The sequence below is a fragment of the Anabrus simplex genome, chromosome 2, assembly GCF_040414725.1.
Source record: "Anabrus simplex isolate iqAnaSimp1 chromosome 2, ASM4041472v1, whole genome shotgun sequence".
Lineage (NCBI taxonomy): Eukaryota > Metazoa > Arthropoda > Insecta > Orthoptera > Tettigoniidae > Anabrus > Anabrus simplex.
Window position 1 is genome coordinate 282382304 of NC_090266.1, and position 14893 is coordinate 282397196.

General features: G+C 39.1%; 1 protein-coding gene across 1 annotated transcript in view; it reads right to left on the reverse strand.

Annotated features, from left to right (window-relative positions):
* LOC136863513 (ubiquitin carboxyl-terminal hydrolase 15) overlaps positions 1-4954 on the reverse strand; it is a 463080-nt gene extending 458126 nt beyond the window's left edge. The window contains exon 1 of the mRNA XM_068225978.1: positions 4670-4954. Within this exon, the coding sequence (XP_068082079.1) occupies positions 4670-4794 (125 nt within the window). The 5' untranslated portion in view covers positions 4795-4954. The remainder of the gene's footprint in view (positions 1-4669) is intronic.
* Between the last annotated feature and the right edge of the window lie 9939 nt (positions 4955-14893).

Here is a 14893-nt window from a genome sequence, read left to right on the forward strand (position 1 = left end):
TTTCATTCACAACGTTCTTGACCAGTCTACCTACAACAATCGGTTTTTTAAATCTCCACTTGTGCATGACAACACATTTAAATATTAGTTACGTCAAGAACATGAAAATGAAAATCGTGGGTCAAATAAGCCCCAGTTTTAATATCACCCTTTCTCAAGACTTATGATAAAAAAGAAGATCCGTTTCATTTTATTTTTATTTTTCAACATTTTAAGTTAACCAGAATAGAACTGCCAAGTTAAAACACATTTAATTTAAATTTATATTTTCAATCTTGAGCAACCTACAAGCAACAATCAGTTCAAATCTCCACTTATTGTTGATGACACATCCTGTCACCAGACACGGTACGTCAAGAACTTAATATGATATAGGGGTCACATAAACCCCGATATGTAATCCTCTTTACCAAAAAGAAGATCCATTTTAGTTTTGGACATTTTTCATATTAGATAGATTAGGACAAAAAATTTAACTGTATTAACTTATGTAACCCATCTTAAGAGTTCATTAATGTTTGTATATATTGTATATAATGTATATATTGTATATAGTGTAGGCTATATATTGGTTAAAAAAGGTCCCAAACCTTGACCTAAAGGTTGTTTACAGGCTGAAGATGCCCAAAATAATGGGTGAAACATGTACCTGACCAAATAAGTCGGCATAAAATCATGTAGATAATAACCACATTAAACGTGGAAAGTATTGAATAGGTGGCTTTTTATTAAAATATCCTTGATATCTATGCCTAAAGCCCGTATTGTCATACGTATACTTATACATACGTATACTCAATACCATTTTACTGGAACCCTCACTTATGCTTAACATGTTTATCAATCGTCTTCATTCTACTGGAACTAAACATTGTGCTCCATATCACCAAGTTTCTACCGACGCATCGGCAAACTGTGTCAACACAGCATCATCACATTAAGAAGGACTCTATTACCAATTTTATTGAACCATCTCATGTGTACAATATTTTAATTTTCACTTTTAACAGTATTCAAGTGTTGTGGTCAGAACATTCCAGCATATTCTTCAACATTTTAACCGACGCATTCGGCAGTCCAAATTATTTTTAATGTGTTTTTGTCCTTGTCCTTTGTGCTTAATCTTAAAACTTTTCGACTGATGGTGTCTACAAGATAGATGAAACATATTCCGTTATTTTTTAAAATGTTATTTAAATAATTAAATTTTAAAATGTTTAGTATTGTTATTAATTATATACCGGGTGGTACACCAGCCCCTTGCGGAATTTTCACCTAATGACACTTGTTTACCAAGTGTTCTCGACGAACACTCCTACTTACTTCTTCTAATTTTTGCTTCCTTTCCTCATTCCATGAAATTAGTACGGTACCCGTTCTGGTCCCCTACTTGAAATTCCACTAAGTCGAATGAATTCCTACAATAATTCCTTTTTAGTTACTGCATCGAGACTCTGGAATACACTCCCAATGGACACTCGGCACCTTATTTCATCTCATAAATTCAAATCTGCCTGCCGAAAGTTTTTTCTAGGAACATAAAACTGAGTTGTGTGAGTCATTGTGTGTATGTTGTGTGAATGGGCTTTCTTCATTTATTATTATGATTAGTATTAGTATTGTCACACTACTGTACTGATATGTAGGCCTAACTTAGTCTTAAAATTATCTGTCCGTAGTATTATTTCTTTTTTAGAATTTCTATGTCTTACTTTTATGTTTACATTTTTAAATTTTATTGTTTATAGTGGTTAAGTGTAAGAGAGGGCCATGAGCCCTAACTTTGCCACAAATGTAAGTCAGGAATAAATAAATAAACAATCCAGTTTTATGCATCCCTTCACATTCACTACAATTCTGAAAGACATCGGTCCCGCTCCCTAAACCGAGGTAATATGAGATGTGTGTTTACAGGCTAGAAGACAGCAGGAATCGTGAGCGCCACTATTAATTCATTATGGGTACCTCGAATGAACCCGTAAAACGAGTACAGATACGTAGAACACGCACTTTAAAACAGACCGGGAACACGGTACTGTATAGGTTGGGAAGTGGGCGCCGAAGGTCAAGCGTCGCAGTAGCTCGCATGGCAAGCAAGCGGGGAAATATGTAATAGTGGACAGTGCTCGAGGTAGGAGGCTCGAATCCCACATATGAATTTTTTTTACAGCCAGTTGCCTAGGATGTGGTAACGTTGCATACTTGATAGCTTCTAACAACTGATTGTTTATTTGACCCTGTAAAAGACCGTACGTATCGTTACAGTGGGTATGGTGCTTGGTTGGACGAGGATGAGGAGATGATGGTCTGTTGCCAGTTAGCTACGTCGTACATGTTCGTAGACCACAGGTAGGACAAAGCATGCCCCATTGGAACGATAACATTGTGTTGTTAGTAGCTGCATATATATGTAAGTATGTAGCTGTGCGAACTCCCCTCCTTCGTAGCAATTCACAAGACAAAGTTTATTCACTGCCTCGAGATATATTCCAGCAATGAGTATGTGGATATGTTACTTATCTATGAAGAAGCTAGATAGAATGCATACCAGGCACAATGCTTGTACCAAGAACGCAATCCGGATAGACAACCGACGGGAATGACATTTCGGAGTGTGGAAAGATGCCTGCGAGATACTGCATCCCTGAGAAGGACATGGCCTGTTCGAGATCGTCACGTTACGTCTGCTGACAATAAAGAGGTCGTGTTTGACACTGTCCGAAATAACCCTCATACTAGCACACGGGTCATTGCACAGGAGACGAACATCAGCCGAGCGTCTGTTATGCGGATATTGCATAACCATCAGTTTAACCCATACCATCTGCACTTACACCAGGAGCTCCATGGTCATGATTTCGATGCCCAGGTGGCATTCGATCAATGGATCCTACAGCATGTGGACACTGATCCTGCTTTTCTAGCGACTCCCTTATTCACGAATGAAGCACGATTCCACAACAACGGAACAGTTAATCATCATAATATGCATTACAGGAGTGTGGATAATCCCCACTGGGTGCGAAAGACAGCTTTTCAGGTAGAGTGGGGCGTGAATGTATGGTGTGGAATCATGGGTGATCACCCATTAATTTCAGGGCTGTCTGACCAGCCAGCACTATCTACGGTTTCTCCAAGATGAACTACCACCGTTGTTGGAACATCTGCCACTCCTTGACCGCTGCATGATGTGGTCTCAACATGACGGAGCTCCACCGCATGCAGTGATGATCGTCCGGAACCATCTCCATGCGACGTATCCTGATAAATGGATAGGAAGGGGAGGACCTATCGCCTGCCCCTGGATTTTTTCTGTGGGGCCACGTAAAAACTGGTGTATGCACAGGAGCTGGCCAGTCCTTAAAACCTTAGACAGCTCATCACCGAGGCCAGAGATGTTGCAACAGGCCAGACGGTCCTTACAACACTGCGCGCAGCTCTGTACAACCACGGAGGTTGTCAGTTCGAGCAGGTGCTGCATTAAGCGACGTGAATAACTGAAATCTTTCCACATGTTTCCTAGCCTCTATCAACCCGGCTTCATACCAACGGCCCTTTTCAGGGCCAAATCAGTCTGTGAAAAATACCGGTATTAAGTATACAACCTTGCCACATCCAATGCAACTGCCATAAAAAGAAACATTTGCAAGGGACTTGAACCTTCTAACACTGTCAACGATCACACATCTTACCGCGCGCTAGCTGTGTGAGCTACTGCGACACTTGACCAACGGCGCCCACTTCCCAGCTATATAGTACCGTGGTCCCAGTCTGTGGGTCCAACTCCTGTTTTAAAGTACGTGTTCTGCGTATCAGTACTCGTTTTATGGGTTCATTCGAAATACCCATAGTTAATTAATAGTGGCGATCACGATTCCTGCTGTATTCTAGCCCGTGACCACACATCTCGTTATGTTACCTCGGTTTAGGGAGAGGGACCGATGTCTTTCAGAATTGTAGTGTTGTGAAGGGATGTATAAAACTGTATCGCAAGGGACTGGTGGACCCTTGAGCTTTTCCCCAAACATTCCAAGGAAACGCAATAGTTACGCGTTGCTGGCAACAAGCAACTACTCAATAATAAGGACGTCTATTGTTAAAAAGACCTACCTAAAGAATGATTCATGTGAAAAAATTCCTGCCAATTGTTGAAAAGTAAATACAACTGAAAAACAAAGTTTCTTGGCATAAAACACCATAAACACTACGCTTAACACTTGCGAGGAAACATACCGTATTTGTAAAGAAAAAAATAATACTGGTAATAATAACGGCATCGTAACTACACTAGTAAACAAGACATAACTCATGCCTTTGCGAGCTAAAGACAAGAGTAATAGGCCTACAGCAGTATATCTGGAATAACAAGTATGATTTTACATACACAATCTACTGGCAATAATTAAGCATAAGCCGCCTGAATACCTGGGGAGGCAGGTATTAATAACTTACATGATGAACGAGATTCAAACAATTCGTCGAAATGACTACGAACATTGCTGCAAACAAACCATTTTCAAACTCACGTACAATGAATTTAGTAACTAACAGGTCCATTAACTCCACAACATCAACGTATGAATAAATAGACTTTACTTCATCCCTAACCTCACTCCATGCTGAAAACTGTACAACACAAGGAAATATGCAAGCCTTTCACAAATCTTACCATAAATCATCTTTGACGAGCTGCTTTTCTAGTAAGTCCCTGGTTATTTTTCTAATGTGCAGCAACTCTTGCATTACACACACAGGGTACGCTACATCATCATCACCATTCTTTTCAATCTCCATCTTCAACACTCTTACCGGTCGGCCGTAAGTGACAAAGAGAATGAGCAAGTGACTGACTGACACCTGCGATCATAATATATCCAATGCTCTAAAGACTGACACTGACAACAGTTTACGCGCCAGTTTACACATACATTTTTGCTTTGCAGGGCTGCCAACATATTCCTACCATCTCCCTATCCTCTTCCTTTCAGAGGTATACGTGTACCTTGATTTAAAGTCCATTTCTGGCAGTACGTCTACGTGGACTTTATTTGTAACTAGCGAATGTACCCGTGCTTCGCTACGGTATTCTACATTGTATTCGAATATCGAAGTAAATAGTGTACATGCAGTCAATAATATTGTTTTAAAATTGCATGTCTCTTAGCGTTATCCGAGAAAGAGCATGGGTAGGTCCCCGTACGTTGTTTCCAATGTAAAGTTTTTGTTATGGATTTGTGATATAACGGCAGGCTCACTTGCCTACTGCCATTCACAATGGAGTTGGGAAGTTTACATTATAATTGCAGGCCCCATTGCCTACTACGCGGACAGAATCGATTTGGGGAGTATTCGTTAAAATGGCAACCCCCCCTTTCCTACTTCCAGACAGATTACAGTTGAGGAGATTTTATTATAATGGCAGGCAATTACCCTACTATCACTCGAAATTGAGTTGTGCAGTTATCATTATAATGCCAGGCCCATTTTCCTACTTCCAGCCAGCTTACTGCCAGTCACACCAAGTTGGTGAGTTTCCATCAAAATAGCAGGCCACTATGCCTAATGCCAGTCACATTTTAGATGAGGACATTTCTTTATAATGGCGGGCACCCTTGCCTACTGCCAAACACAATCGGGTAGGGGAGTTTTAAACAAAACTGCATGCTCACCTGCCTTCTGCAAGTCAAATCGAGAAGTGAACTATTCATTACAATTATAGGCCTTCCTTACTAATGACAGTCACACAGGAGTTGGAGAAGGAACCCTTTCATACTGCCAGTCAAAGTCGGTGTGGGGAGTACTGATTACAATAGCATACCCACCCTTTCTCGATCGCTACAAATCGACATCAGTGAATATATATAGATCGACATACGAAAGTACATGCGTGTTTACAATATTGAAGACCTTCACTTACAGATGAACTGCTACTAAACGTACGTCATATTGACAAAGGATTATACCATAAGACACGCCGGATTTAGTGGCCTAAATGGCTGGTCCTATGATATGTCATCTATTCTTGGGTCAGATTGAGTTAGAAACGTGGAACAGGGTAACGTTTTTGTAAGATTATCTCACATTACATTACTCTTCGGATAATTATGTGACAGCTACATACATAGCATTTGGCTCACATATGGCTACTGGGTGGGCCAATTTTCGTGAAGAGTTTGATGATTCTGTATTTCATATAAGTAATCGAAAGTATGAATTATGCATGTGAAAATTCCAAATTGACTTAACATCGATTAATAGAGAAAAATCAAACGTAAAAGGGATACAGATACGGCAAAAAGTCATAAGACCAAGGTTGTAGATCATTCCAAATTGAACGGGGATTGTGCAATTTGTTATGTGATAGGAATTTCCGAAGATCTGCACCATCATTAAAATTGCCTGCATATTTCGATATTCTTCGGGGATAAAAAGTGAAAAATTTAATGATCTTGGATGTTTTCCGTTCGTTACAGGCTAAAACGTATAATTTTGTCAAATTTCAATTATCTTCTTTTTCTTCTGGCAGATTATGCCGCAATCTGGATTTTGGGCGAGGCGGGTAAAAATTAGGACTTTCAGGAAACTAAACCAAAAATTATGCAGATGGTCATTATTATCCCTTAAACGGAAAGCTGTACGAAAATTTCGCCAAAATAGTCAGTGTAGAGGCACACAATCGTTACGATTTGATTTATATAGATAAGGAATCTGCTCCATGTAAAACACCTTTTGGGCTATGTCCGCTGGACTTAACCTGCAAAAGTGACCATTCATGATATCTCCCTTATTAATCCTCCTGACGAAAAAATGCACATGAAAAAAAGGTTTAGAGGTGGAATTCCATCACGTTTGGTCGATTTCCAGTCAGGTTGGTCTTGTTCTGTATATGTTGTGGAAGAGTAAAATCACCATTTCGGTTCCCTATAAACCGCCAGTCCATTCCGGAACATGAAATGTTATTTACGTTTAAAACCTACCTTTGGACAGGTGGATGCTAAATATAAATTTTGGTTCGAATGTCTTCAGTAGTTTTCAAATTGTAAGGAGTACGCTTTACACGCACCCGCTCGGGAGTTAAGTCCGATGGGACTTGTACAGAAAAACGGTCCGTTAATGATATCTCCCTTATTAATCCTCGTATCGAAATGATGCACATGAGAAAAAACGTTTAGAAATTATTATCTACCAAGGTAGGTAGATTTCCATTAAGTTTGGTTGTGTATATTTTGTGAAAGTGCAAAATCACTGTTTCGGTTTCGTATAAACCCCCAGTCAATTCAGGGATTTAGAAACAATATTTGCCCTAAAACCTATCAAGGACAGGTGTATTCTAAATATGAGTCTTGGTGGAAATACATCCAGTAGTTTGTAGCACTCGCGTACATACGGCGTAATTAAGGAAGAAATAATACCGTTAAGAAAGTTGAAAGTAATAGAAAATGGATTATAACTGAGGACAGCCGGATAACGAAAAATATGTAAATGCCAAGTGAATGTATTGGAAAATCAAATGCCCCTCAATAAATTATGCCAGTGTGAGTAATGGATATAATAAAGCGGTAACAGAGGAGAAATTTAGGTCAGTGATTCTTAGGTAAACAAATAAGAAGAAGATGACTAATGGTGTTATTACTTAATCTATTCGAGGGCGGTTATAACATCCAACGATATTCCGCCAATATCCCGCAGATAGGCCGATTGACGCCTCTCTTGCCTTCTACCCAAGGAACAACCACGAATTTAAAAGCATGATGAGGAAAATGGCAATACGTTACTTCCCTGCTGGCATGCAGTCAGAGACGTTGCCATGGTAACCTGTAGGTTCGTTGTCGGTCTGTCGGTCACTCAATGCAGAGCATGATACCAGCGGAAAATTGTAAATTTCTCCGTCATGTGAAGAGTAAGGTAAATTATGAACATAACGAAAGTTGTTTATAATGAAGAGGCGTTTCACGTACGGTAAACGAAGTTTACAGAAAATCAAGAGTATAAGAGAAAATGGAGGAAAACCATTCTGTTTTTCCTATAAACCCCTCGTCTATTCAAAGATTTAAAAATGATATGCATATCGAAACCTTCCACGGGATGAGTATACTCTAAATATGAAGTTTGGTTGAGATCTATCTAGCCGTTTCGACGTGACGGTGGAAAAACCATTCTGTTTTTCCTATAAACCCCCCGTGTATTCAAAGATTTTAAAATTATATGCATATCGAAACCTTCCCCGGGATGAGTATACTCTAAATATGAAGTTTGGTTGAGATCTATCCTGCTGTTTCGACGTGATGGTGGAACAGACAAACAGACAGACAAACAGACAGACAGACAGACAGACAGACAAACAAACAGACACGAAACGTAAAAACCACCGATTCGGTCTTGAGTTGACCTAAAACGGATAAATATCTGAAAAATTGGCAAAACAAAAGAAATTACAGACAGCGGACCACCTACAATTTTATTTATATAGACTAGCTGATGTACCCGTGCTTCGCTACGGGATTCTCAGAACGACTGACTTGGTGACTTTCCTAACTGAATTCAACATAGGTCATTACAAAAACGTCAGTAGGAATGTAGCGATTGAAAGCAATGTTATCATATAAAATACTCGATCAAATGAAAAACCGCACACTTTCTCACTTTCAACGAACGCTGGAACAACCAGGTCGCAGACTGCCATGAAAACTCCTCTGTCATTATTCCATTAAATATGCATACTACTCATTCCAATCAGTGCCTCAGAGTAGGGATTGAATAGCTCGAATGCTATGATGAACCAGTGTGTTACGTACCTGCAGTATCAGAAAATATATGAACCAGAGGAGTGGCATGCTAAAGAAGAAAATTTTCCAATTCCCTAGCTATTTCCCGCCAATGTTCAGTCAGGCTGTTCTACTCGGTACACTGTAGTAATCCCATCTCAAAATCAAATCAAAATCAAAATCTCTTTATTTGCAAATGAGGTGTCTACCTCGGTGGCAAATGGTACACTAAAATACATTATTGTCAAGCACTAAATTTTAAATTAACAGGAGACGAAGAAAATTTTCCTAGAATACAATATTATACAATTTACGCTAATAATTTTTTCTATTAAACACACACATCTTCCTTAATAAATTTATATTGTTTACAAAATTCTACTCATAATATCTTACAAACATAGTCAACTCATATACAGTACGGTATGTGAAATTACTTCTAATAATACTATACAACTGGTATAAGATTAAAATAAACACTGAATTTATTTACATATTTATATTTTACCCATTTTGGAACCTAAGTAGCATAACGACCTGCTGCGTCTTAAACAGAGCCCCTTTTGCCACCACTTTTCAGGGTTCCTGAAGGGCCTTCACAGCTACCGTAGCGGTCCCGGGGCCCTCGAAGTCCCCACTGTACTTCACCCCTACAGGCAGTCCCCTACTTGGGCTGTCCAAACTCCTTAGACCAGGGGATGGAATTAATTTAATCACACACATTTATTATTTACAATATCCTGCACTGGTCGAATGCCCTCTAACATTTAATTTATTATCTCTGTTGTTGTTGTTTATTCTCTTCTTGAATATCTGTACAGATTTTGGAAAAGGATCAAACACTACCCCTGGTAAACTGTTCCACTCCTTCACGCCCTTCCCAATGAAAGAAAATTTACCCCAATCGCTTCTGCTAAAATTCCTTCTAATTTTGTACTTGTGGTCAGTTCTACCAATATAATTATTTTCCAACCGAAGCCTCTCACGGATATCTCCCCATGCTTCTTCTCCTGTATAGGCTCTATATAATCCTATAAGTCTAGTTTTCTCCCTTCTCTTACTTAAAGTTTCCACCCAATTTCCTTTAACATTTCTGATACACTACTCTTTCTCCTGAAATCCCCTGTTACAAACCTTGCTGCTTTCCTCTGCACACCATCTAGTTCTTTTATTAGGTATTCTTGGTGAGGATCCCAAACACTGTTTGCATATTCCAATAATGGACGAACCATACTTAAGTAACTTTTTTCTTTTAATTCTTTGTTGCATCCTTTAAGTAGTCCCATTATGACATGTAACGATCTGTATGCTTTCCCAACAATGTCATCAACATGACCCTTCCAGTGCAAATTACTTTCAAATCTCACACCAAAGTATTTGCACTTGCCATCTTTTGGGATAACTACCTCATCCAAAGTAAATTCAAATTCAGTTTTAAAGCTCCTGTTTGTAAATGTTGTAACAGTTGATTTGCCTCCATTAATCTTCATATTATTTTCTTCAACCCATTCTTGGATACTGTCAAGGTCCCTTTGTAATTCTGAACAATCCTCAATGTTATTTATTTCCCTATAAACAATTATGTCATCTGCATACAATCTTATTTTCGATGTTATATTGTTCCCTAAATCATTTGCGTATATTAAGAAAAGTAACGGACCGATTATACTACCCTGTGCAATTCCCTTCCAGACTTTCTCTTCCTGTGATATATTATTTCCTACTTTGACTTTCTGAACCCTTGAATTTAGAAATGTTCTTATCCAACGTATAACCCTTACATCCAATCCTATTCCCTCCAATTTCTTTAATAATATTCCATGTTCCACTCTATCAAAGGCTTTGGAAAGATCTATGGCTATGCAATCTAACTGGCCTTCTGAATCTAACTGATCTGATATGTCCTGCTGAAATCCCACCAGTTGTGCCTCGCAAGAAAATTTCTTTCTAAATCCATACTGGCTCCTCATGAACCAATTTTCATCATCACATATCCCTCTGATGTACTTTGCTATTAAACTCTCCAGTATTTTACAAACTATACTGGTCAGGCTGATTGGTCTGTAGTTTTCTGGTTTCCTTTTATCACCCTTTCCTTTATAAATTGGTATCATTATAGATTCCTTCCATTCCTTTGGTATCACACTATTATTTATGACATAGTCAAAGAGAAATTTTAAATAAGGCACTATATACCACCCCATTGTCTTTAATACCTCCCCAGTAATTTGATCACTTCCTGCTGCTTTTCCTTGCTGAAGCAATTGGATTTCTCTGAAAATATCTTCATTTGTGAATGAGAAGCTTCTTGTTTCCCTCTGTGTCTCTCCCTCTCTATCTTCTGTTACGGTTTCCAAGTCCTGACAATCTTCTACTGAATCTCGGAATTCCCTACTAAAGAGGTTTGCTTTCTCAGTATCTGTTAAATAGTGTTCACCCCCTTCTCCCACCATTGTAGGAATTTGGATTCCTTTTCCTTTTTGATTCCTAATATATGAATACAGCTTTTCCCATTTCCCTTTGTGGTCATTACCCTCTTGAAGAATGCCATTCATATAATTCTCTTTTGCTTCCTTTTTCACTCTATTCAATTCCCTCATTAGCTGTTTTCTACTTTCTCTACTCTCCCGACCTTCTTTGATTTTCCTGTTTACTATTCTACATTTTCTTTTTAATTTTCTTATTTCCCTTGTATAATAAACAGGGTCTGAGGTCATTTTACCCTTCTTAACAGGTACAAATCTCTTCTCTCCTTCCCATATGATTCCTTTAAATTTAGCCCAAAGTGTATCCACATTATTCCCTTCACTTATCCAACAACTGAATTGTGATTTAAGGTAAGTCCCAAATCCATCAACTTTAGTTTTTCTGTATAATTTCTTGTCTTTTGTGACCCTCTTATTAAGCATTTTTGGTACAAGTCCTACATCCATTATTACAGCCTTATGGTCACCTATTCCTTCAATTACCTCAGTTTTATCAAAAATTTCCCATGGTTTAACCAAGAATACATCTAGCAAGTTATTGAGACGAGTTGGTTCTTGTACTACTTGTGTAAAACCTCCCTCCCAAATTAACTTATTTGCCAGTTTCTGTTCATGGGCTTCACTTGCAGCTCCATTCCATTCAACTTCAGGCAAGTTTAGATCTCCCCCAATTATTACCGTATCATTGTTGTTTTTATGAGTATAATCTATTATTTTCTCAAATATTTCCCTGTCTCTTTCCTCTCTTCTAGGCCTATATGTTCCTATAATTCCCACCTCCTTCATATTATCACAAACTAATTTTATCCCTAATATTTCATCCCTTTCATCAGTAAACCATTCATGCGAACAATAAGTTTCCTTCACCAGAAAAAATACCCCTCCTCCCTTTTTATCTCCTCGGTCTCTACGATCGGAGTTGAGCGGCACGAAGAACATCACAACAAAGAATCGTCAATGTAAAGTTATTGTTGATCAGTATTATGCGATTTGGATATTGTAGGCCTTCTGAAATACCACTCTTATCATAGTCGGTGCAGTAAAACTGAATGAAACATAAATGATCGGAAATTGTATTGTCTATAACTTCTGTTGTGTAGTATCATACTTTTCGATAGCACCAATAACATAGGTACCGGTACTTAAAATTAAATTTCAGGCGCCTTCCCCTAAACTACCATTTCATCTCGGGAAAATAAAATTATTTACAGCTTATACTGTAGTTTCTTATTCCCCGACTCTATATAGCGGTTTTCATTAAATTCTGTTAACCCATTTTCTCGTGGCTCGGCGTTGATATGGACTACATACATACATTATCATTATAGACTGTTATGCAATTACTGCTTTTGTCCAATCTGAAGGTACCTTACCAACACTCCACACTAATTTTACTACTCTATGAAGACATTTCATCCCTGCCTTCCCACTGTACTTCACCATTTCAGGTCTAATTTCATCTATTCCTGCTGCCTTATGACAATGGAGTTTATTTACTAGCCTTTCCACTTCCTCAAGCATAATTTCACCAACATCATTTTCCTCCTCCCCATGAGCTTGGCTGTTTGCAACACCACCATGATGACTTTCTTTTACATTGAGAAGATGTTCAAAATATTCCCTCCACCTCTCCAGTGATTCCCTGGGATCTATTATGAGTTCACCTGAATTACTCAAAACACTGTTCATTTAATTTTCCCTCCCTTCCTAAGATTCTTTATTACTGTCCAGAAAGGTTTCCCTGCTGCTTGACCTTGCCTTTGCAGGTTATTACCAAAATCTTCACATGACTTCTTTTCGGATTCAACAACTATTTGTTTCGCTCTGTTTCTTTCATCTACGTACCAATCCCTGTCTGCCTTGGCCCTTGTTTGGAGCCATTTCTGATACGCCTTCTTTTTACGTTTACAGGCTGCTCTCACTTCATCATTCCACCAAGATGTTCGCCTTTTCCCATCTTTACACACAGTTGTTCCTAGGCAGTCCCTTGCAGTTTCTATTACAGCATCCCTGTATGCCACCCATTCACTTTCTATATCCTGAACCTGCTTACTGTCTACTGTTCGAAACTTCTCACTAATCATATCCATGTACTTCTGTCTAATTTCCTCGTCCTGGAGACTTTCTACCCTTATTCGTTTGCAGACAGATTTCACTTTCTCTACCCTAGGCCTAGAGATACTTAGTTCACTACAGATCAGATAGTGGTCTGTATCATCGAAAAATCCGCGAAAAACTCGTACATTCCTAACCGATTTCCTGAATTCAAAATCTGTTAAGATATAGTCTATTATGGATCTGGTACCCCTAGCCTCCCATGTGTAGCGGTGAATAGCCTTATGCTTAAAGAATGTATTCGTAGCAGCTAAACCCATACTAGCACAGAAGTCCAGCAAACGCTTCCCATTCCCATTAGCTTCCATATCTTCCCCACATTTACCAATCACCCTTTCATATCCTTCAGTTCTATTCCCAACTCTCGCGTTGAAATCGCCCATTAGCACTATTCTATCCTTGCTGTTGACCCTGACCACGATGTCACTCAATGCTTCATAAAACTTGTCAACTTCATCCTCATCTGCACCCTCACATGGTGAATACACGGACACAATTTTTGTCCTAATTCCTCCCACTGACAAATCTACCCACATCATTCGCTCATTTACGTGCCTAACAGAAACTATGTTGCATGCAATGGTATTCCTGATAAAGAGCCCTACCCCAGACTCTGCCCTTCCCTTTCTAACACCCGTCAAGTACACTTTATAATCTCCTATCTCTTCCTCATTATCTCCCCTTACCCGAATATCACTTACTCCTAGCACATCCAGATGCATCCTCTTTGCTGACTCAGCCAGTTCTACCTTCTTTCTTCCATAAGCCCCATTAATATTGATAGCTCCCCATCGAATTCCATTTTGTTCGCCAAGTTGTTTCCAAGGAGTCCCTCGCCTGTCAAATGGGAGTGGGACTCCATTACTCCCATAGGTCCGAGGCTTGCTTAAAGTGTTCTGAGATCGGTAAATTCATGAAGCAGGATGCTGCCCTACTTGCACATAGTCCAAGTGAGGATCTCTCCTCTAACGGGTTATGGACCACCGGTGAATTGTATAGTCCTAGCCGCCTGAGCACAAGGAGGGCAACGACTCAGAATATGTCCGAGATGCCCACTCCCATTCCACAGCAACTGGTATCCCGACTCTCAGGACCACTTACTAGGCCACTCAGCCGTTGCCCATGGTTCACGAACTAGGACGTGACTACAGTAACCCACAAACATGAATGGACTTAGCAACAAAAATACAAATTCATTAATATCTGTGTTATCAGAGCCGGTACGGTAAAAATGTATATGACATAAATGATTGGAAATTGAATTCTATATACCGTAACTTTAGTTATATAATATTTATCGATAGGACTGCTAATAATATAAATATTCGATAATTAAATTTAAGGCCTTCCCCTAAACTACCATTTCACTCAGCGTGAATAAAATGATTTATAGCCTAGATTGTAGCGGCTCATCCCCCGACTTTACATACCGATATTCATTAAATTCTCTTCAGCCGTTTTCTCATAATGCGCGTACAGACAGACAGACAGACAGACAGACAGACAGACAGACAGACAGACAGACAG